Source organism: Pelodiscus sinensis, chromosome 19 (assembly GCF_049634645.1).
Source record: "Pelodiscus sinensis isolate JC-2024 chromosome 19, ASM4963464v1, whole genome shotgun sequence".
Taxonomy (NCBI): domain Eukaryota; kingdom Metazoa; phylum Chordata; order Testudines; family Trionychidae; genus Pelodiscus; species Pelodiscus sinensis.
The window spans coordinates 4,194,004-4,218,060 of record NC_134729.1 but is presented as its reverse complement, the minus strand read 5'-3'; the positions used below and the strand labels follow the sequence as shown (position 1 = coordinate 4,218,060).

General features: G+C 62.0%; 1 protein-coding gene across 1 annotated transcript in view; it reads left to right on the top strand.

Annotated features, from left to right (window-relative positions):
• Window positions 1-2,064: 2,064 nt before the first annotated feature.
• ERBB3 (erb-b2 receptor tyrosine kinase 3) overlaps window positions 2,065-24,057 on the top strand; it is a 46,765-nt gene continuing 24,772 nt past the window's right edge. The window contains exons 1-4 of the mRNA XM_075901916.1: window positions 2,065-2,409; window positions 15,038-15,189; window positions 16,847-17,033; window positions 19,942-20,067. Coding sequence (XP_075758031.1) covers window positions 2,325-2,409; window positions 15,038-15,189; window positions 16,847-17,033; window positions 19,942-20,067 — 550 coding nt within the window. The 5' untranslated portion in view covers window positions 2,065-2,324. The remainder of the gene's footprint in view (window positions 2,410-15,037; window positions 15,190-16,846; window positions 17,034-19,941; window positions 20,068-24,057) is intronic.

Here is a 24,057-nt window from a genome sequence, read left to right as displayed (position 1 = left end):
CCGGGATGCAGGCAGGATGGGAGCAGACTCCTGTGCTCCAGTTCATCTTTGGGCGGGGCCCCCTTTGCACCAGCCCTGAGGGCAATGTGGGGGGGGGGGCAATGTGGGGGGGGCTGTCTGAAGAGCTCTGCCAGGCTGATGCCCCGTTTCCTGGGAGAATTGCTGGGGACCCAGCAAGGAACTGGAGGTTGCGGGGAGATGATGTGACATCCTAGTGGCCTGCGTCTTTGTCAGCAGCCAGAGCTTAGGCCTAAAGAGAAAGTCCCTGAAATGGCCACCGGGGGGCGCCCTAGAGCTGGAACAGGTGCAGGCTCAGCTCCAAATCCTGATCAACCAGGCTGGTAATTTTAGGGGCGTGTTTGGGGTCCTGTCTCCTGGAGGCTCCAGCAGCTTTGGGAAAGGAGAGAGCCACCCTAGAGGCCTGAAAAAGAAAAGGTTTGGGTCTGTTTACTGCTGCCCTGGCCAAGAGGACACAGGGACTGAAAATGATAGCAGAGAAGGGCTGTCGGGAACCTTTGTTTACTTTCTCTCGTGACCTAGGGACAAAAGGCAACAAAGTGTGTGATTGGCCTGTGGAACTCTCTGCCACAACAACTCACCGGGGCCAAGAATTCACCTGGGGCCAATGACTGACTACATGAGTCTCTGATTAAAAAGGGGTAAAAATAACCAGGTGTGTTTCCACTGTCCCTAACTCCCTATGGCAAAGAGTGAAGTGGTGTGGGGGGGGGGGGCTACAAGGCCCTATTGCTCAGGGATTCCTGGGGCTTTTCACCTCTAAGTCCCTACTTGAACATGAAGGAGATTAGAAAATGGTCCCCGAAAATGGCCGATATTGGCCCATATGAAAAGAAGCGGTTGGGCTGAAACCAGTTCTTCATATTAGGTGCATTATGGTAACAGCTCTTGGTGCCCGACTCACTAACCCACCCCTCGCTGTGCTGGGTTCTGCAGGCTGTTTAATAGGTCTATTATGGTCGCAGCTAGCCCTGCTCTGCCCCCCGCAATCTAGCCACAGACCAGGGCTGCCAGTCACGGGACTTCGTGCTGTATAAACACAAAGATGGGCCCTGCCCCCTAAGACTTCCTGGGCTGGGTGCCAAGGACTGAATGGGGCAAGTCGCCACTCTCCGGAGGGGATGTTGGTAATGTGGGGGGGGGCTGCCTGAAGAGCTCTGCCAGGCTGCTGAGCTGGCTCCATGCCCGCCATGGGGCTGGTGCGGAGTTGCCGGCGCCCACCAGGAGTGCGTCATGCTGCTGACGACCCAGCTCCCCTCCCGCCTCCATCTCTGAGCTCATTTCCTCTCAGGCCTGCGCCTGACTGCGGCCATTGTTCCCCCCACCCACTCTGGAATCTGTAACGTGCCCCCCCCCAGCTGTCCACAATGCCCGTGCGCCCAGCTGTAGACGTGCGCCCAGCTGTAGATGTGCAGTGCTCTGCAGCTGATGATGGGCGGGAGCAGAAGTTTTGGACTGGCCAAGCGACCAGGGACAGGTGCAGAGCAGAGCTTGGGGGTGGCATGTGCCAACTGCAGAAACAAAACGCGGGTGGGAAGCCGAGGCGAGGCCCGCTAAGGAGTGCAGGGGCAAGATAGGGGCATGGGCCCGTGGTTGGCCCCCAGGCTCGTAGCTGGGGTACGTGAGTTCTAATTCTGATGCTCCCTTGTGATGCCCCCCCTCCACCGCTGTGTCTGCCTCCCCCGCCAAAGGGTATAGGGTTATTTCCCCACTTGGACACCTGGGTTCATTTCCTGTCTCTGCCCCCGGGGCCAGATCCTCACGGGAGTTGGAGATTTCAATGCCAGGTAGGCCCCGCACTGTCTGGTAGGAGCTGAGGGACGCAGGGCGGGATCTCTTCTCTGACCCATGCCTGGGGCATTGTAAGCTGCCTGGGGCAGAGACCCAGTGGCTGGTGCAGCCGGAACCTGCCCGACGATCAGCGACTGGCTGAGCCCTGCCCAGCCCAGGGGGCGAGGGGTGGGGGCACAAGGGGGCTCAGACCCAGTCCCCCGCCACCCCTCAGCTGGTCCGTCTCTGATTGGCTGGGGCGGGCAGCCAATGAGCGGCCGGCGCAGCTACTCCTGAATGAAGAGTGTGTGTGTTTGTACCCGCTCCAGCAGCTGCGGGTGTCCCGAGCGCGGATCAAAGCGGCTGCCCGGGCAGGCGACACGGGAGCGGGGCTGCCGACGCGGACCGAGGCACCGGCCGCCAGAGGCGCCGCCTGGCCCGGCCCAGCCCCTCTCCCTGCCCCAGCGGGGATCAGGTGGCGGCTGCCTCTGCCCGGCATGTCCTAGCCCGTCCGGGCTGCCTGCCCCGGCTGAGAAATGCGGAGGATCCTGCTCCCGGCGGGGTTCCCCTGCTGGCTCGTGGTCCTGTTCTGGCGCCCGGAGCTCGTGGCCTCCCAGGCGGGTAAGTCAAGGCAGGAGCGAGCTTCGGAGTCGCTCCGGAGCCGGGCACAGCGGGGGGGTGTTTGTATCCCGGGTGTCACTCGCGCTTCAGGCTCCGCTTTTGAACCTGCTCTACCGAGGGGCAGAGCCCCAAGAGGGCCCCCCCGAACCCCCCCAAAATCGTAATTCCCCCTCATGCCCCTTTGGGCGACCGTCCCTGCCCCCACCCCACAGGCACCAGAACTACCCCTCCCCCCCCACCTGCTCCGGGGCAGAGTTTAGCGCTGGGTGTTTTGCAGGGGTCTGGGGAGCGCAGGGCGGGACAGGGGGTCTCACAGGCCCCGGGCCGGGCAGCCCCCCAGCGGGTGTGGATCTGGCCCAGAGGTTACTCCCGGGAAGCAGGGGGCTGGACTCTGCACTGGTACCGGAGGTTACAGGCACCGTGGGCAAGTGCCTTGCAGAGGTCAGGCCCGGAGGTCGTGGCCTAGGGAGCCGATGGGAGGGGACCTGCCGACGAGCTGCAGCAGGGTGTGACCAGCCCCCCCGAGTCACTAGCCACTTTTACCCAGGACTGGCCTTGGTCTGACCTCCCCCCCCCCCCCCCGCATGAACCCTTCCTGGAGTGAATTTCTTGGGTCTCTGAGCTCATGGCAGTATCAGGGCCCCAAGTCTCAAAGGGATTCAGGTGCCTGCTCCTAGGGGAGTCAGGTGCGGGACTAACCGCAGGGTGCCGGGGCGGGACTGTACTGGTTACGGCTTTGGAAGAGAATCATCAGCCTCGCGCTTGCGGCGCCTCTGCCTTCAGCTGCCGGGGTGGCTCTTTGTGACTTTGATTTCTGGGGGTTGCGGGAAGGAGGCTGATCTGCCAGGTGCCACGTCAAGCCCCTGGCCTGACCATCATGTCTGTGCTGGTATGGCCCTGCCTCAGGGTCAGGGCCCGGAGGATCCCCCCCCCTCCGCATTTCTTTCCCCCCCAACAAAGATCACAGCCCCTATGGGTTTAAGCAGGAGAAATTAACGAGACACGGGAGCATGCGGGAGAGCCTCGGGTTTCTTTCCCGAGAGGCCGAGTCGGAATGTGCACCCGGCTGCGGGAAAGCGAGATGCTTGCAGATAAGGCCGGGCAGGGAGGGCCAAGTCTGGGGCTGTTTGGTATCTTGCTTTACAAGTTCTAGGTCTCTCCGCGGGGCCTCTCTCTTGAGTACACTTGATGAACAGGCTTTGGCAAGTTAAGGCACTTGGAATTAAAGGTGCTATTTGAACGGCCAACGTTTCCTGGCGCCCGGCCATCCGCCCGCTCCCTGGGCACCTGTTGCGTGTGTTTGTGGGGCGGGAAGGCCGTTTCGCTGGTGGGTGGGGCACTTTCAAAACTCTTCCGTGGGCTGGTGAAATCAGCAACAAAACAACTGGGCGGGCCTAGGGTGCAAAGAGCAGTGGGTTTATTCCCAGCTGAGCCGTGCATATGGCCAGCGGGAACAATTCACTCTGAGAGTGACGCTGGGACCTAGCGCTTTGCCACCCTCTCAAAAGAGCCCCCATCTTACCCGGCTTCTCTGCCACGCCGGCAATGATGCCTCACCCACGCGCCCAATGACGTCCTGTGACAGAGGGGGTGGGTAGGGTGGGCATATTGTTCCCCTCCTCCGGCTCCGTGCCTCAGTTTCCCCACATGACAGGGGGAGGAGCGCTGATTCTCTCTTGCAGGGCTGATTGGTTCGTGCTGAAGGGGGCTCAGATCCTTGGATGGCAACACCAGGGCAAACTATTGGGGTGAAGATTATAATGGGTCTCGTCCACCCTGCCAGCTCATGGTCCCGGGAGCCAGCCTGGGCTCTGATCTGGCTGCTAGGGACCAGTCTGGGGGATGGTTTCCAGCCCCTGCAGTTGGTTCCCTGTGTATGGAGGGGAAGAAGCAGCATCCCCCCATGTATGGAAGTGAGTTGCTGGGTCAGACTCCCTGCCCTGAGCTCTTGGTCACAGTGGCCTGCCAGGTCTGCCGACCTGGTTCTCTTACCATCCTGGGGGCAGCTCCCAGCGAGCCATATGGAGGCCTTAGAAGACGTAGGGAGCTGCCTCCGTTGCTGTGATGCCCTGGCCTTGCGCCCCACGGCAGGCGCAGGTTGGCTGGATTGTTCTGAACTGAATCTTTCCTGTAGAGCCCCCATAGCCGGTTTTGGGGGCTCTCTAAGCATGCGGGTCTGAGCGGCTCTAGGGCAGGGGGGCGGTGCAAAGCCACCTGAAAGCAACACGCCATGGGGACCTCCTGGCAGGCACTGGGCTGCTCGGAGGGGGGGAAAGGGCAGCGTTTCCGGGGGGGGGGGGGGGGAGGGACTGAAAGTAACGCCGGGCTGCTGCATGTAAGAGCGTATCATCCCCAGCCAGCTGGCTCAGTTTCTTAATGAGCCTCTGGCTGAGTCATCACCCAACCAAGGTGGTGTCCTGCCTTGCAAGCAGAGCACCTGGCTTCCGCTGCCAGCCCTGGGCGGGGCACAGGGCCTAGTGATGAGAGCTGGGACTCAAGGTTCTACTCCCAGGTCTGGCTTTCGCTGTATGGCTTTAGGCAACCCCCTGCCTCAGTTTCCCACTAGCCTGTCAGTGGAAGGACTCCTGAGGAGGAGTGTTCTCCAGGAGGGGGTCTGACATTCTAATGGGGAACATTGTCCACGGCAGGGACCCAGGAGTCCTGGAGAATCTCTGGAGGAGGAGGAGGCCAGCGCACGATGACGGCTTTTCACAGGGGATTCCCACGAGCGCTCGGCGACGGAGCCGTGGTTATTCATGTCTCCTGGGTTGCAGAGCCCGTGTTCTGTCTCAGATTTGCTGCAGGGCGACCGGTCAGGCTGGGTGGTTCCTAGCTCCTTTGCTTGGGGTGCAGCCGGGTCTGTCCCGCCCGAGTGTGAGTGCCGCTCGTGAAAAGTGGGAGCAGCTGAGTGCTCCAGCAATTTCATGACAAACATAGGTGGATCCTTCCCTAGGACTGGCGTCCTTTGTCATGTCCTAGCATGGGGCATGCTCTCTGTTCACTGAGGGCGAGGGAGGGGAGCACGGGATGCTGCAATAGGCCATTCCCATCTCTAACATCCTCAGCCCTCTTGTGCCGACTCTTTTTTCCATTTGTGATAACTTCCTCCCCGGCATCAGTGCAAGGAATCCAGCCCACGGCCCTCGCTTCCCCTGCGATCCCAGTCCCTCCCTCTGACGCACCTTCCCCATTGGCCCCGTTCTTGCCACGATGCTGGATCCTGGATGAGGCCAAGAGGAGCCAAACTTTTTGTCAGTTTCACTCTCCTCCCAGCTGGGAGGAGGGAGCTGAGTGTGGGGCTGGGAAGCACCTGTGCTCCCAGGCCCAGCTGGCTGCTCTAATTTTAGGCCTCCCAGCCTTGACAGCAGCCCTCTAAAAATGCTCCTGTCACATTCCGCGGGTTCTTGCGGTTCCTTGCTTTATTTTGGTACTGTGCCGGGGAGCTGCCGCGGCTGCAGATGTTGTGCAGTTGCGCCATTTCCTACAACCGCTCCACACAGGAGCTGCTCCAGTAAGCAGCCATGAGCCAGCTGGAAATGGAGAGGAAGGACGGGCTATGGTTAAAACATTGGGTTGGGACGCCAGAGGCTTGGGCTGGATTTCCAGCAGGCCTGGTCTCCCTATGGACCCGGGGCCAGTCTATCCAGGGCCCCGTGCCATGGGGCTTTCTGACTGCCTGGGTGGTGACCGTATGGTTATAGAGCTGTGGTCTCAACGAGTGATCATTTAAATTAAATTATGGAGATTGCCTATCTCCTAGATCTGGAAGGGACCTTGAAAGGTCATCAAGTCCAGCCCCCTGCCTGGACCAAGTACCATCCCTGACAAATGTATGCCCCAAATGGCCTCTGCAAGGATTGAACTCACAACCCTGGGTTTAGCAGGCCAATGCTCAAACCACTGAGCTATCCCTCCCCCCATGTGGGGGATGGTTCTGCTGCCGGGCAGGGTGATGCTCTGTAGCCCCATACGGTTAAGACTCTACGGCAGGGTGGAGAACCTAAGGACCAAAGGCTGGGTATGGCCCCCAGCATGCCTGGATCCAGCCCCCAAGCCTCAGGGCCCCCCACAGCAATGGGGAACCTGCATTGGCATTCCAGCTGCCCCACTGGCAGGGGCCCCCTAAGTTCTGATGTGCCTCAGTCAGGGGTTTGTGGGTTGTTGTGGTTTTTTTTGCTTCTCACTTGTGTGCAACCCCTGATTGATTTTTCTAGGGGTCAGCGGCCCCCAACCCACAAAAGGCTCCCCACCCCCGCTCTACGGGCTCTGCGGTTAAGTGTCCCCTGCTTCCCCTGGCTTTCCTCATGCCCCCCGCCCGCCTTCATGGGCTCTTTCTGACTCCAGCCTCGCCTTTTGGCTCCAAGAGGCAGCCCAGACGTGACGGCCCAACCCAGGCTGTGAAGCCCGGCGAGGAAAACAGCCCAGCGAGGTGACTAACCGGAGGGCAAACACCCTGGGTGCGGGTTCCTGCCCCGCGGAGCCGCCCCAGGCAGATTTCAAAGGCGGCGAGAGTCCAGCCTGGTTCTGTAAATGTCCCACACGTACTGGGAGACCAATTCTGCTTCATTGCAGGCGTTGGGGCCCAGCTGAGATTGGTGTCGGGCCATTTCGGGCCCTGCCAGCCTCGCAGCACGAGAAGGCTCCTGCCCCGGTCGCCCTAGGCAAGGCAGGTGGGCAGGGGTTCGCACAGGGCCACTGAGGCAGGAGCGTGGAGGTCCGGAGCCCGGGGACAATGGAGGCAGGACAGGCGCGGGGGCAGATCTGTGGGCCGGGGCAGAACCCGGGTCAGGTGACGCGGTGGGCCGGTCCAATCGGCATCGCGCCGGGCTCTCGTGTGGTGTTGGGCAGCCGCCTGCCCGTGCAGGGTGTGACGGGCTGCGTGGGGGTGTGCGGCATCCCAGCACAGAGCCGGGCCAGCTCCCTGCCCTCCCCGCTTTCTTTTTCCAGGCCTTTATCTGCTTTTTGTTCAGCGGCTCAGAGCCCAAGCCAGGAGCCCCCCCCGGCCCAGCGCCCGGGCTTTATCTGGGGCCAGGACATGGTGTTTTCTGTCTGTAGCTCTTTTGTTCCTGGCTGGTCGCAAGATTTTTTTTTTCCAAAGCCCCTAATGGGCCAGAGCCTCGGAATGAAAAGCCAGCCCCACGCCCAGGCGGGGCGAGCGGATAAAGGCTCTGCATTGTGTAGCCTTGACAGCCATGGAGCTGGAGGGGGCACAGGGTCAGGACCCCCTGCCTGGCTGCCCGGGGCTGTCGGCAACTCAGCCCCCCCCCCCCCGCCCCATGGCAGCCTGACTGCTGGCTGGGGGACAGGACGCCTGGGTTCTGTGCCTGGCTCTGGGAGGGGAGTGGCGTCTGGTGGTTAGAGCAGGGGAGAGGGCTCCTGGGTTCTATTTCCCCCTCTTCTACCGCCTCTCTGCCAGTCACGTCCCACCTTTGTGCCTCAGTTTCCTCTGTTTTTGTTGGCTTCTCCCTTCCTTGCGCAGCTTCCTCCTTTTAACCCCCCCCCCCCACGAAAGGGGGCTCTGGTGGGGGTACAGCAGGGGGTCAGGGCATTTGTACAACGTGGCGGCAATACTACCAGGGGCTCACAGCTCCCTGGCTCCTGCCAGGCAGGTCACCGGGGCTGTTGCAAGGAGCCAATTGCCCCATCAGACAGGGCAAAAGAGCCGAGTTATTTGCCAGGGCTACACCCACAAGGCCGCCCGCTTCCTTGCATCCAGCCCTGGTCCTTTCCTGCTCTGGCCCGGCTGCTCTCCCGGGTGTTCCCTGTGCGCCTGGCTCCTCTGGAGGTCTCTGGACACCCGCCCGGTGTGTCGCCGACAGCAGCAGTGCTCCCGAATGCTTCAGCTGCCCGGTGCATTCCCAGCCTACGCTGCTCGCCGATAACACCCGGCAGCTCGAGCTCCCGTCCATCACCGCCACCCGGGCGCGGTGACAAGGGGTCTCTGCTCTGGCGGGGCTGGAGGGAACATTCACTGCCCACAGGAGGCCGGTGGGCAGGGTGTCAGCGAGAGCCGCTGACAGCTGGGGTCCCCCAGAGGCCCTGCCCCCAATCGCCCAGCGGCGGAGGACTTGCCGGATGGGATCAGAACCCGGCCCAGCCCGACGTGGCTGGCACCAGGGCAGGGCAGCACGGGCGAAGATCACACATGTGATGACTCCAATGCTCGTGGTCTGGGGGTGGGGAGTGATCGAAGGGGAAGTAGCCAGGGCTCAGTGACCCCCCAGCACCGGGCAACAGGCCTCAGTCCCCGGCCAAGAACTTCTGCATCTGCTGGCTGGAGACCTCACCTGTCCTGTCCAGGGAAAGGACCCAAGGAAGTGCCTATGGCTTGAGCTTGCCCTGTGCTGGGGGAGGGGAGACTGTGGGGGACCTTGCCCTTGGCTGCAGGCTCATCATCTCACTTTGGGGCCCACTGGGTGTGAGGAGAGTCCAGGAGCAGGCCCCAGCTGGGGGCAGGGTTCCCTCTAATCTTCTCCATCCGTGCGCAGAATACATTTTATTCTGTGCACTGACTCGTGCCGATGTGCACCACCCATAGAAACGCAGGCTGCCGGCTGTGGGCGCTCTGCTAGTCAGCTGGGCAGCATTTGAATCTGTCCTGGGCGGCCGCCCAAGTGCTCAGCTTGCAGAGAACACTGGTTGGGGGGGTGTCTGCTGCCAGCTCCACCTTGCCTGAACCCATCTGTCAATCGAAGGCATCAGCCCTGCAGCCTCTGCCTCTGCTTGGGATCCCTCCCCAGACCACAGTGCCCTACCCCAGGCCTCCTTGTCCTCTTTTCTGCTGCCCCAGTTCGACCTCTGGCTGCCTTTGCTCCCACCAGAGGTCCAAGAGGGAAGCGTCAATTTCACCTGCCTGAATCCCCTGCATGCAGCAGCAGGGACGGGGGGATAGTTTGCCTCAGTTGACTCCCTCCATCAGCTCTAGTCCCCCCATAGCCATTCGGGGCTGGTGCTTGGTGAGCTGATGTTACAAATGACTCCTCCTCCCAGCCCACTGAATGGAGCCAAACTTTGAATTCACTTCCTGCTCTCTGCACTCTTGGCTTCTCCCTTTTCGCCAGCGTCTTGGCCTGAGCGGGGAGGCGGGTGCTTTCCCTGTGGGCCAGTGGCCAGGGGACCAAGGAGCTTGGGAACTTGGACTCCTGGCTCTTTTCCTGAGCTCTGAGAGGGGAGAGGAACCTCGGGCGTTAAAGCACAGGGGTTGGGAGTCAGGACGCCTGGGGTCTTTTTGTGGTTCTGGGAAGGGAGGGGGGGTCGTGATTCCCGCAGGAGTTGTGGTGTCGGGGCTCTGCAGACAATGGGATTTATTTGCACCCTGCTAAGGGTGAATCAGGACTCCTGGGTTCTTTTCCTGATGCACGCACCGTTGGGTGAGTCCCTGCCTCGTGCCATGCCTCAGTTTCCCCTTCCCTTTAACGAGGCGGAGGATGGCCAGTAGGCTATGGACTGGCCTTTTCCTAGTGTTCAGCCCATGCAGGAAAAGCAGTGGGGCCCCGCCCGGTGCTCGGGGATGGCCAGAAGCATGCACCTGCTGAGGGCTTGCAAGTTCTTGCGGGAGGGAGGGCAGGCAGGGAGTTTGGGGGGAGGCAGCCCAAAAGACCCCCCAGCCCAGGGCTGGGCCTGGCTGGGGACGGGAAGGAGACTCGGCCCCTTTGTGTGTCCAGTTAATGATTGAGCGGCTTTCCTGGCTCTTGCCTTTATTTCCAGAGAAAGCCCCTCTGTTCCCGGCCCCCAGGAGCAGCCGTCTCTGGAGTGGAGCCAACCTCAAGGGACCCGGGTCCCCCTCCCCCGGCTTCCTTGGGATCTTTGATCAGGCCTGGAGCCGGGTCAGCTGCCAGGGCCCCGATCCATCCGCGTCGCCCCAGCAGGGGTGGGCGCAAGGTGGGCGGGTTTCCTCCGCGTCATCAAATCAAACATTGTTCAGCTCCCGACTCCGGCCTGCTTCGGGGAGGGCAAAGGCTGAAATAGAGGCGGGGGAAGGGCTGCAGGTCAGGAGTGAAGGGAATCAATAGGGCTGGAGGAGCGGGGGGGGGGGGGCTACATTCCAGGGCCTAGTCAAGCACCCCCCAAACCCTGAGCCCGCCATTGATTATTGCTCTGTGTATCCCAGACCAGAGGGGTGGGGAGGCTGATGATTAACCCAGGGAGGGGTCTTGGCACTTCAAGGCTCTTGAACTTCCTTGTGCGGTTCCCGGTTCCTGTGAATTGTTGGGGCCAGATGGGCTGGGTTCATTCAGCTGCTTGTGGGGGGCAGATGGGTGATGGGGCCTTAGCCACTGGTCCCCTTGGTCTGTGCCGGGGCGACAGCTGTGGCTGCTTGGAGCAGTTTACAATGGGGGTAGGTAGAGTCCATGAGCTGGGGGCAGATCGCAGGTATCCTGGTTTCTAGCAACACCCCCCCCCCCGCACTCTAGCCACTAGACTCCACTGCCCTGCTGGAGATGGGGACAGAACCCAGGCATCCTGGTTTCCAGCGCACCCCCCCCCTCTAGCCACTAGACTCCACTGCCCTGCTGGAGATGGGGACAGAACCCAGGCATCCTGGTTTCCAGCACACCCCCCCCCCTCTAGCCACTAGACTCCACTGCCCTGCTGGAGATAGGGACAGAACCCAGGCATCCTGGTTTCCAGCACCCCCCCCCCTCTAGCCACTAGACTCCACTGCCCTGCTGGACATGGGGATGAAACCCAGGCATCCTGGTTTCCAGCACCCCCCCCCTCTAGCCACTAGACTCCACTGCCCTGCTGGAGATAGGGACAGAACCCAGGCATCCTGGTTTCCAGCACCCCCACCCCCTCTCTAGCCACTAGACTCCACTACCCTGCTGGACATGGGGATGAAACCCAGGCATCCTGGTTTCCAGCACTGCCCCCCGCTCTAGCCACTAGACTCCACTGCCCTGCTGGAGATGGGGACAGAACCCAGGCATCCTGGTTTCCAGCACCCCTGCTCTAACCACTAGACTCCACTGCCCTGCTGGAGATGGGGACAGAACCCAGGCATCCTGGTTTCCAGCACCCCCGCTCTAACCACTAGACTCCACTGCTCTGCTGGAGATGGGGACAAACCCAGGCATCTGAGCTCTGCACTGCCAGCTGCAGGGGCTGGAGCTGCCGCCCCCCCCCCCCACACACACACACTTATTTCTGTGTGATGGGTGGGGGGAGCTTGTCTGGCAACCATTGAATGGCCTCCCAGGGGGTCCAGATCTCTCCATTCAGTCCAGTGAGTCATTCAGTGTCACTGGTGGCGGGGGCGCTGTGTGTGTTTCTGGCTGCTCTTGCCTGCCCCCCTTGGGGAGTGGGGTCCCCAGGATAGGTGGGGAGTTGCCGGGGGAGGGGGAGGGAGAGGTTTGAGGACCTGGGGGACGACTACCAGGCAACAGGTCTCTGCCGGGGCTGGGGAGCTGCAGTCTGTGCTAGCTGCCCCTTTAACGGAGGGCAGGGGGTGCCAAGGCCCTGGGGGGTGAACCTGTGAGGCAGGGCCAGTCTGTCTGTCTGTCCCCGGGGGGGGGTCTCTGTCTGTGGCTGGCAGCTCCCTGAGGACTGACTCTGTCCTGCCCCCTCCCCATGGGCCAGGCCTCGCGGGCCCCAGCCTGGAACGCGGCTGGGAATCTTTTTATAAACTCCCACCAAAATAGCTCCCGCGGCCCTGCCCAGCTGCCCGGGGTGGGGGGGTTGCTGCTGCGGTCACTCATGGCGGCCCATCCCCCGTCCAGTTGGAGGGGGTCCCCCATCCCCAAGCTGGAGCCACTAGAGCCCAGTTAAAGGCGCCTCCTTCCCCGGGGCCCCCTCGGTGGGGGGCTGGGGGCGGCGGAACAGCCTGGAGAGGGATCCAACAAAGGGTTACGAGGTCTCCAGAGCACAAAGGGTTAAAACACCAGCTGCATGCAGGGGAGGGGGGGCAGCAACCGGGGTTCTGGCCCTTCCTGCCCCATCTGCACCGGCCCCCCTCCCCATAGAGGAGAGAGGTCCCATTCCCTCCCCCGCACAGCGAGCCAGCCCGGGGATCAGAGCCAGCGTCCTGCAGACGGCCCAGGCGCTCCCTGCCGTGGGGCTGGAAAGGAGCCAGCAACCCCTAGAGGGGGACAGATCCCGGCCCCTATTCCCTGCCCCCCTGAGCCAGCCCATCGCCGCTCTGGGTCCGGATCGGAGCCGGCGCCCCCTAGAGGGGACCAGCCCTCCTGCCCCTTTTCCCACGCGGCTCGCACCTGCGCCAAGCTCAATCCGGCCTCTGCCCCACCCGTCCCGGCCTCTCCGGTGCCAAACCTCCCCTGCTCTCCTAGGGGCTGGGGGCCGGGACCCTTATCTCAGCCCCGAGACAAAGACCCTATTGAACACTCGCGGCCTGAGTCACGTCTGGCCCCGGGTACTGGCCTTGGAAGGGGCCGTGGGGGCCGCAGGAAGGACTCGGAGGGGGAGAGGGAGCTGGCGGCGCTGAGCTGGCCGGGGAAGCCAGGAGTGTGGCTCGTGGACCCCTCTCCCCCCGCACGACTCCCCCAGCCCTTTATCGGGCAGGAAGGGCCGGGTGCTGTCTGGCTGATGGGCCTGTGTCGTGCCCCAAACCTCCTGTCTGGACCTGGGCTTTGGAGGCAAGGGAGGCAAGGGGGGATGTGGGGAGGGAACGGCTCCTTGGCTGATCCTGGCTCTGGACACCGGAGGGCAGGGGGGTTGTCCCCGAGCTAGTGAGCACCGCCCTGGCCTGTGGGGCTAGAACGGGGTGAATGGGGTGTTGAATAGTGGCAGGCTGTTGGCGGTTGGGGCAGTGCTTGGGCTGGGGGAGGGACCTGCTGCTTGGAGCCTTGGGGGGAGCTACAGGAGGGGGCTGCTGCAGGGCTCTAGGGTGGGGTTGCTGGGGGCAGCAGAAGCACAAAGCGGTTTGCAGGATCTGCCCCCAGCCTGGCCACGCGTCCAGGAGGGGAGGGTCTTCTCCTGAGCCCTCCAGGTGCAGGGGCACAAATTGGGGGGGGGGGGGGAGTGTCTCAGATTCCCAGTGAGGTTGCCCCTCTCTCGGAGGGGGCCAGGGCTGCCCCCCAGTGTAAATTGAAGGGGGGGCAGGGATTACACCCCCCAGGAGGGGCAGGCAGAGCAGGGAGCCCTCCAGGAGTGTGAGGGGGCTTCAGGAATCACACGGAAGGGGGCAGCCGCCCCACGAGCTGCTGGGCCGGAGCCGTTCCAGGCGGTGGCTGCGGACGGGGAGCAGGGCAGCACCCGTCCCCACAGTTAATCCCCTATTGTAAGGGCAGAACATGCCTGGGGCCCTTTACCCCCCCCCCTTTTCCCTCAGCCGCACAAAGGGCCCCTCGGAGCCCGAGGAGCAGATACGCCCCGAATCTGTGAGGCGGCTACATCCTGCCGGGCCGGGCACAATGAGGCCCCTGTGCGTCCCCTGCCCCCTCCCTGGAGCTGCCAGGGCCGCCCGGGCCCGTCCCAAAGGGCCGATTCTTCTGTGCCGGGGGGGGGGGTGTTCGGCATCTGACCTTTGCGGGGTCTGCCAGAGATGATGGAAAGTTCAGTCAGGGAGGGGTGATGAGGAAAGGGGCAGTGGTTGAGGGGCAGTGATGGGGGAGGGGAAGGAGGGGGCAGTCGCTTGGGGGGAACATTGTAATAATTAATCCACAATAATTATGGGATGTGGGGGTGCCTGGACTTTCCTTTGATGCTGTCGCCCTAAGAGCTAGGTTTGGCTCCCAGCTCCAGCGCTAACCATTAGCCACACTACCCTGCCCACGCTAGGAACAGGGCCTGGGCTGCTGCGTGGCGGGCGTGACACTGTCTGGCAGCGCCTCCCCCTCAGGGCGGGCCGGGCAGGTTGGTTGTTTGCTCCCTTACACAAGAAGTGCCCCAGCCGGTTTGGCCTCCCGGGGGGGGGGGGGGGGGGGGGGGGGGACTCGCGGGATTTGAGACTCTTGCCCCTCTGCAGCCTGGCCCCAGGGTGAGGGGCACAGGCCATGCCGGGGAACCCACCTGCAATCCCACCCCAAAGCCGGGGAGGTTGGATCCAGGGAGGCCGGGACCTGGCCTAGTTTGTGGCCAACTTGGGAACTGAACCCAGGGGTCCTGGATGTCTACGCTGGTGCCCGGGGTGGACGGTGGTGAGGGCCGGGGGCAGAGATGGCCTGGCACAGGCCCTGGTGTGCTGGGACGGTCTCCGGAGGCAGCACAGGGGGCAGGCGGGTTTGGGTCTCCCTCCAGTCGCCTGCTGGCATCAGCTGCCCCTGGGCCATGTCCCAAGCGCCACCCCCCCCAGCTGTGTCACAATGGAGGTATTGTGGCTGCGGGAAGGGGAAGGGCACCACTTGTCACTTGTTTACCTGCAGGAGGGTGGGGCTGGGTCTCTTGGCTGGTTGGCCAGGGCCCAGAAAGGGCCTGGCCAGGAGTATCCGCTGGAAGGCAGCCAGGGAAGGAGGCTGGGGGTGTGTGCGCAAAAGCGGCCCAGCCAGCTCCCCCCGCTGCCGTGTGTGAAGGACCAGCCAGGCCTGGTGCCAAAGAGAACACTTGTTGCAACAGTGTTTGGCCCCCGGGTGCTGCCAGGCGGCCCCCCGCAGCCAGGCAGGCGGGGGGTGACGCGGGCGGGCGCGAGCTTAGCCCTTGCGTGGCGCTCACGCCTGCGCTCTCCTCCCTGCAGTGTGCGCGGGGACCCTGAACGGGCTGAGCGTGACGGGCGACGCCCAGCACCAGTACCAGACGCTGTACAAGATGTACAACCACTGCGAGATCGTCATGGGCAACCTGGAGATCGTGCTCATAGACCACAACCAGAACCTGTCCTTCCTGCAGGTGAGCGGCCGGGGGAAGGGTACGGCCCCCCGGAGCCATGCGAAACAGCCAGCCCCAGCCCAGGAGGCATGGGAGGTATCAGGGAGGTATGGGGAAGGGGCAGTGCCACCTGGCCGTGGGGGAGGGGCGCGGCCAGGTGGCGGAGGGGGTGCTGTGGGTGAAAGGGCACTTTTCTTTCTCCTCCGTCCCTCGCTTGCCCTACCCAGGAGCAAGTCCCTGGTCAGAGGAGCAGAGCCTCTGACTCTAAACTGCCCCAAGGGGAATCAAGCCAGGTGCGGGTTGCTGGGGCATCGTGGGATTGGGAGAGTGCACAGCCAAACTTCTGGGCACGTGCGTGTGCAACCACGGACCCACGTGCGAATCCCTCTCCGGTGCTGGCAGTCACTCCGACACGGGGATCGCACAAGTGGGAGGGGAGGGAATTCCAAGGCTCTCACGGTTGGACCGGGGCTCCCCCGCGGGGAGAGGCAGCGCCAGGTTCAGAGCGCAGAGACCGGAGAGTGTGGGACACCCCTGTGCCCTGAAGGGCATCCTCTGCCTCTCCTTTTATTGACCCACAGAGCTGGGCCCCGGAAGCAGGAAACAGGTGAATTCCTGGATCTTTTGGTGCAACGCGCCCCCCCGCAAGGGTGGACAAGGCCTTAAGCTGGTAGAGCCCTGAGTCCCTTTCCCAGCTGCTGACTGGAGAATGAAACCAACCAGAGCTGGCTGCAGCATGAAGGGGGCCATTGCAGGCTGCTCAGATGTGGTGGTGGGCGTGCGTTCACACCAGCGTGCGTTCACACGGGCGTGCCTTCACATGGGCCTGCAGAGGACTTTCTCCCTGCTCTGTCAATACACAGAGGTTGGCAGCACCTTTCCCAAGCACTGAAAACAACCATAAGAGCAGCCACACTGGGTCAGACCAAAGGTCCATCTAGGCCAGTGTCCTGTCTGCCCACAGTGGCCAACGCCAGGTGCCCCAGAGGGAGTGAACCAAACAGGGACTCATCAAGTGATCCCTCCCCTGTCACCTGTTCCCAGCCTCTGACAAACAGGCTAGGGACACCATCCTGACATACCCAGGGATGGACCTGACCTCTATGAATGGATCTAGGTCTTTTTTGAACCCAATTAAAGTCCTAGCCTTCACAACATCCTCTGGCAAGGAGTTCCACAGGTTGACTGTGAGTTACATGAAGAAAAACTTCCTTTTGTTTGTTTTAAACCTGCTAGCTATTCATTTCTGTGGTGCCCTCTGGTTCTTATGTTATGCAGGCAAGTCAGTAACTTTTCCTTCTTCCCTTTCTCCACACCTGTCATGAGTTTATAGACCTCTATTATATCTCCCCTTGGTCTCCTCTTTTCTAGGCTGAAAACTCCCCGTCTTTTTAATCTCTCTTCATATGGTGGCCGTTCCAATCCCCTCATCATTTCTGTTGCCCCTTTCTGAACTTTTTCCAGCGCCAAGTGATCTCTTTTGAGATGAGGCAACCACATCCTCACGCAGTGTTCAAGTAACCTGGGTGTCTGTTCCACGACCCAGCCCTGTGAACGAGCCGCCCTTTGTCTGTCCTGGGTCCTGGATGGGGCCGGGCAGGGGCAGACCCCGGCTGAGAGGGCTGGAGCGGTCTGGGCACGGTGGGCGCTCACGGCGTTTTCCTCCCCTGCTCCGCAGACCATCCGGGAAGTGACGGGCTACGTCCTCATTGCCATGAATATCTTCACGGACCTGCCCCTGCGCAGCCTGCGCGTCATCCGGGGGACCCAGCTCTACGAGGAGAAATACGCCCTCTTCGTGCTGCTCAACTACCACACCAACGCCACGTACGCCCTGCGCCAGGTGGGCTTCAACCAGCTCACGGGTGAGTCCGCCAGCCCCCCCCCCATGCGTGACATGAGTTGGGCCGTTCTCAGCCCGCTGGGCGGACGACCAGGCTGCACGAGCAGCGTCTGATGCAAACCTGCCCCCGGCTGGTGGAGCAGCCTGTGAAAAGACTCCTGTCTTGCTGCCATCCCAGGGCAGGGCAGGGCCATGCTGGCAGGAGGCGGGGTGTGTAGGAAGCACCTAGACTCCACATAAACACAGTGACCTCACCCTTGGCCACTGTTTACCTGCACGCCACGGGAGGGAGGAGAGAATCCCTCTCAGGCTCCAGTTCGAATGCCCTGTGGGGCTCCCCCTGCCTGCCCCACCCACCCCGCTGGCAAAATGCGGCCACTTCTGGGGTGGCTGGCAGGAGCTGCTCACAGCAACGCTGCGCAGCTGCGGCAGAAAATAGAGTGGCTCAGAGCCTCTTGCCCGGCGTCTCTGTCTCCAGGACCGATTGCTCCGGAGGAAGATGCAAGCAGCCCATGAGGCTGCTGGGGGGCGGGGGGGATGTTCCCCGCCCCACCTCCACCGTGTTGGCCTTTGGCCAGGATACGGGGACTGTTCCCTCTGCTCTTACCCAAAGCACCAGCAAATCTGCTCCTGGGAGCTCAGAGCTGGGACAATGCCCCCCCGGAGACCTAGGTCGCGTGTTTATCTGCAGGATTGGGGTCTTATGCTGCTGCTGCCCATCACCGTGGCCTCTGGCTCCCTCCCATCTAATAGCAAGAGCCAAGTCCCTAGTGGGTCCATTGGTGTCTCCGGCACTTCTCTGATTTGGGGGGGGGGGGTCAAGACTCTACTGGGGGGGGATTTGGGGGTGGAGTAAGATTTGAGCATCATTCTTATGAGGGTCCTTTCTCTCCAGCGGGGAGTTTGGGCTTCGTGCCCCGGCCGTTCGTGCTGCTTGGCCTGGGAGCCAATACAGGGGCTGTGATGGAAACTGGGGGGAGAGGGGAGTCCCTGGCATCATGGGGCTGAGTTTGAGCCAGTGACCTCCAGGTGTCATGCTCTGCACCCTGCCTCCAACCCACAAGCTGTCCTGGCCAGCCCCTGCCCCTCCCCCTGCCTATCTGAGAACACACGGCTGACCTGTGCCCTCCCAGTGGGTTCGGGGGGGTGAAAGTCCAGGGCCTTGGGAGCTTTATGGGTGCTCCTGGCCAATGGGCTGGAGGGACAGGTAATCAGTCCCCTTATCAGCTCCTAGGAGCCGGTTTATGAGCCTTTCCCAGCCTCGGATGGGCTGGGGCCAGGCCGTGTGACAGGACAGAAGCAGGTGAAGTTTGGGGTGCAGGCAGCTGCAAGGTCAAATCTGTCTTGGCTGCGGCGGCAGGGTCAGGCTAGGCCAGGGCTGGACGGTGACTAGGGGCCGCTGTGTAGCTGGGAGCAGGGCATTGGCTCGGTAGGAAGCGCTGCCCCCTTGCAGGCAGGGCTGACCCCACAGTGTAGGCAGCAGGAGGGCTGCTGGGCGGCATTTCAGATGAGCTTGGGGGGAGGTCAGGGTTGGAGATCCTAGCCCCCCTCCGAACCTCGTCCAGCTCTTCACTGGCTTTCTCGTCCCTTCGCTGTGGGTAGCCGCCCTTAGATGTTGCCCCACCCCAGAGGTGGCTGCATTCTGGGAGCAGGGAGGGAAAGAGCCTTCCTCATAACCCAGGCTAGCCTGAGCTGGCTCCGCACACAGCCCCGATCTCACTCCAAATGGGGTCGATGTGGGCTTGGGCCGGCCCCAGGCCTGGTGTGCATTTTGCAAAGCCCTCTGGGATACTGGAGGGGAGCCCTGGACTCCTGGCCATGTCCCGGCAAAGATCAGCAGCCAAACACCCAGCATATCCCGTCCTGGCAGCCCAGGGAGGCGGGGCTTCTGGAAGGGGCGTGGACATTTGACTACATGGGGAGCCTGTTGTGGCCCCATCCACAGGCACTGGGGGGGAGGGGGAGCCATTCGCATGCGGGGGCAAGTCCCCAGGGGAGGCTGCCGTTGGCTTGCACCCTGGCCTGTCCCGCTTGCAGCACGTGGCTGTTTGTGTGCAGTGAGCTCCTGCCACCGCGCCCAAGAGGGAGGCTTTGCGGGGCGAGCCCAGCCTGTCCCCACTGCCCTCCCCACCCGCCCCGACTCTGGCTGTCAAAACAACCCAGCCAGGGCGGAGCTGGCAGGGAGCTGCCTCCTGGCGCTGGAAACCCCCTCCGGGGTGGGGGCCACTGGCCTATGCCGGGGGGGGGGGGTGCAGAATGGCCAGATGTTAGCCCCGGCGAGCTGTGGGCCCAGGGGTGCGAATGGGGCCCCCTCTCAGTGTGTCCAGCCCCAGACACATCCCCCCTGGCTCTGTCCCTCCCCAGCCATGGTGGCACGAGCCCCCCACGCTACAGCAGCCCCCCATTCTGTGTCCCCCCATGTCCCAGAGTCTGCACCTTGACTCAGCAGGGCCCCCCACTCTACAGCAGCCCCCCATTCTGTGTCCCCCCCATATCCCAGAGTCTGCACCTTGACTCAGCAGGGCCCCCCACTCTACAGCAGCCCCCCATTCTGTGTCCCCCCCAAGTCTTGGAGTCTGCACCTTGGCTCAGCAGGGTCCCCCACTCTACAGCAGCCCCCCATTCTGTGTCCCCCCCAAGTCTTGGAGTCTGCACCTTGGCTCAGCAGGGCCCCCCACTCTACAGCAGCCCCCCATTCTGTGTCCCCCCCATGTCCCGGAGTCCGCACCTTGGCTCAGCAGGGCCCCCCACTCTACAGCAGCCCCCCATTCTGTGTCCCCCCCATGTCCCGCAGTCCGCACCTTGGCTCAGCAGGGCCCCCCACTCTACAGCAGCCCCCCACTCTGTGCCCCCCCCATGTCCCGCAGACCGCACCTTGGCTCAGCAGGGCTGTGGGCAGAACCCGGTGCCAGTGGGTCCTTGCCTTGCAGAGATCCTGGCGGGCGGGGTTTACATCGAGAAGAACGAACAACTGTGCCACGTGGACACCATCGAGTGGAGGGACATCATCCGGAACCAGCACGTCGCCCTGGTGGTCGGGGACAACGGCAAGCAGTGTGAGTGTCCTGGGGGAAGGGGTGGACGAGGGGGGCCCGGCCGTGGCCCTGCTGCCTGTCCCACCTGCGGCTGCCCCTGGGACCTGGCTCCACTTGCTCCAGCAATCTTCACCTTCCAGTCTCCAATTGCTCGCCAACCCCACCCTGATCTCCTGCTAAGAGCCCCTCCCCATTGCCGCATCCTGGCTCCCCTCCGCTCCGCCCCGCCCTCTCGCCTGCGGGACACAGGGCATCTGAAGTGGGTGCTGGAGGCCCAAGTCTGCCTTGGTGCCCCCCCCAAAACAAGGCTCTAGGCTCCTTTTGGGGGAGTTTGCCCTGGTTTCTGCAGGGGCCAATGCCAGGCTGGTCCCTTCATGGGCACAGACGTGACCAGTTAGGCAGGGCAGGAGCTCAGGAGAGGCAGGGAAGGGGCTATTCGTAGCTCTGCCACTGACCTGCTGGGCGACCATGGTCAAGTCATTCCCCCCCCACCTTGCCTCCGTTTCCCTGGGCTCCTGGGGAGTCTCCTGCCCTGCTTTGTGTAGCAGCTGGCACAAGAGGACCCTGGGGTCTGAGCTGGGGCCTTTCAGAATCAGAGAAGAACGGGGATAAAGGCGGGAGCCAGCTGCACCCCTGGATGCGTTCGATCCTGCGTCCCATGGGCCTAACCCAGCCTGTGCTGCCTGCACTGCAGGGCCAGGTACCCACCCTGTCCCCATGCAAATATTAGCCTTAACCGCCAGTGTCCAAAACACCTTCCCAAGGCAAACAGAGCCTGGCAGGGCTCCCTGCTGCAGAGTGGGGCTGGCCCAGCCTGGAATGAGGAACAGAGAATGCTGCTCTACCTATTAGACCTCACTCCCCTCTCAGAGCTGGGGACAGAACCCAGAAGTCCTGGCTCCCAGCCCCTTCGTTGCGAGGCTCCAGCCACGCTTCTGCTGGGAGTGGCTCCCCAAAGGGGCAGGTGGTGACGACGGGGCGACTGGGCACTTGCTAACAAGGGGTATGTCTACACTACAAAGTTAGTTCGAACTAACGGACGTTAGTTCGAACTAACTTTAATAGGTGCTACACTAGCGCTCCGCTAGTTCGAATTTGAATCGAACTAGCGGAGCGCTTAGTTCGAACTAGGAAAACCTCATTTTACGAGGACTAACGCCTAGTTCGAACTAGCTAGTTCGAACTAAGGGCTGTGTAGCCCTTTAGTTCGAACTAGTGGGAGGCTAGCCCTCCCCAGGTTTCCCTGGTGGCCACTCTGGCCAACACCAGGGAAACTCTATGCCCCCCTCCCGGCCCCGGACCCCTTAAAGGGGCACGGGCTGGCTACGGTGCCCGTGCCAGGTGCAAGCCTGCCAGCACCCAGCTAGCAGACCCTGCACCTGGCACGGCACAGAGCCACCCACCCGATGCCCCCCAGCCCACCCCCTCTTGCCGGGACCAGGCTGGCGGCTCCCGGGAGCTTGCCCTGGACCGCAAGAGGCGGGCACCTTCCTGGGCTAGTGCGGACATCGTGGACCTCGTCCACGATCTCCGCACTAGGCACAGGAAAGTGGCCGTCTAGGGCAGGAGAGCTGCCAGCCTGGCCACCCAGGACCAGGTGTGCATGAAAATCAAGGGGGTCCACTGAGACCCCCGACACTGAGCCCTGAGCTTACAATGGCCGTACTGGGTCAGACCAAAGGTCCATCTAGCCCAGTAGCCTGTCTGCCGACAGAGGCCAACCCTAGGGACCCTGGAGGGGATGGACCGAAGACAATGACCAAGCCATTTGTCTCGTGCCATCCCTCTCCAGCCTTCCACAAACTTTGGGCAGGGACACCACTCCTACCCTCTGGCTAATAGGACTCCATGGACCCAACCTCCATCACTTTATCTCACTTCCCTTTAAACTCTGTTCTAGTTGTAGCCTTCACAGCCTCCTGCAGCAAGGAGTTCCGCAGGTTAACTATTTGCTTTGTGAAGAAGAACAACTTTCTCTTACTAGTTTGAAGCCTGCTACCCATTCCTTTCCTTTGGTGTCCTCTAGTCCTTCTTTATGGGAACTCAGGAAGAACTTTTCTGAATGCACCCTCTCCACCCAACCCCTTCTTTTAGAGACCTCTATCCTGTCCCCCCTCCGTCTCCTCTTTTCTAAGCTGAACAGTCCCAGTCTCTGTAGCCTCTCTTCATCTGGGACCTGTTCCCAACCCCTGATCATGTTAGTTGCCCTCCCCTCTCCCAGCCTTTCTCTTCCCCTCTCCCACCTCCTTTTCCCAGTCTCCCCCAGTTTTTTTTCAATAAAGACAGAGTCAATGTTGGAAGAAACGTTATCTTTATTTTGTACATCAATAAGAAGGGGGGCTAAGGAAGGGTAAGTGGAAGGAGGTGAGGGAGGAATGGGGTATGAGCCCCCGATGGGGAGGACTGGGCTGGCTCTGCGGGCTTCTGGGGGTGGAAGCTCTCCTGCAGCCCCCCAATTACTCCCTCTCCCCAGATGGCAGCCTGCGGCAAGTGCAGCCGGGCTGATGGCCGAGTGGTGTGATGTGCCCAGTGTGAGCACTCAGGGCACTCCAAGCCAGAACTTCTTTGCAAGCGGGGCACCCCTTAGAACTGTGTGTCCGGGGTGGGGGTCGGGACCCTTTAAGCGCAGCCCTCGGCTAGCCTGAGACAGCATCTCCATGCTCTAAGTCCTCCTTTTATGCCCTGCCGGCACTGCTTCCGGCCATCCTTAAGCCCTGTTCAGAGTCCACTCAATGTGGACTTGCTAGTTCGAACTAGCAAAACGCTAGTTCGAACTAGTTTTTAGTTCTAGACGCGTTAGTTCGAACTAGCTTAGTTCGAATTAACTAATTCGAACTAAGTTAGTTCGAACTAACTTTGTAGTGTAGACATACCCAAGCTGAGTTTGGAGGGGGGAGGTGTCAGGGTGGATCTGAGCCCTGTCTTGCATTGCAGCCCTGCCCATGCGAGGGGCTCGCTTTGGCGCGCACACACACACACACACACACACACACACCCCATCCTAGCCGGGCTCTGCCACACACGCGCACGCACACACACACACACACACACACACACACCCCATCCTAGCGGGGCTCTGCCACACGCGCGCACACACACACACACACACACACCCCATCCTAGCGGGGCTCTGCCACACGCGCGCACACACACACACACACACACACACACCCCATCCTAGCCGGGCTCTGCCACACACGCGCACACACACACACACACACACACACACACACACACCCCATCCTAGCCGGGCTCTGCCACACGCGCGCACACACACACACACACACACACACACACACACACACACACACACCCCATCCTAGCGGGGCTCTGCCACACGCCCGCACACACACACACCCCATCCTAGCGGGGCTCTGCCACGCACGCACACACACACACACACACACACACACACACCCCATCCTAGCGGGGCTCTGCCACACGCCCGCACACACACACACCCCATCCTAGCGGGGCTCTGCCACACGCGTGCGCGCGCACACACGCACACATGCACATACACACACACACACCATCCTAGCGGGGCTCTGCCACGCGCACGCGCGCACACACACACGCACACACACACGCACATACACACACACACACCATCCTAGCGGGGCTCTGCCACGCGCGCACACACACACACACACACGCACATACACACACACCATCCTAGCGGGGCTCTGCCACGCGCACGCGCGCACACACACACGCACACACACACGCACATACACACACACACACCATCCTAGCGGGGCTCTGCCACACGCGCACACACATGCACATACACACACACACACCATCCTAGCGGGGCTCTGCCACACACGCACATACACACACACACACACCAGCCTAGCAGGGCTCTGCCACGTGCGCGCACACACACACACACACACACACACACACACACACCCCATCCTAGCGGGGCTCTGCCACACACACACACACACACACACACACACACACACACACACACCCCATCCTAGCAGGGCTCTGCCCTGCACACCC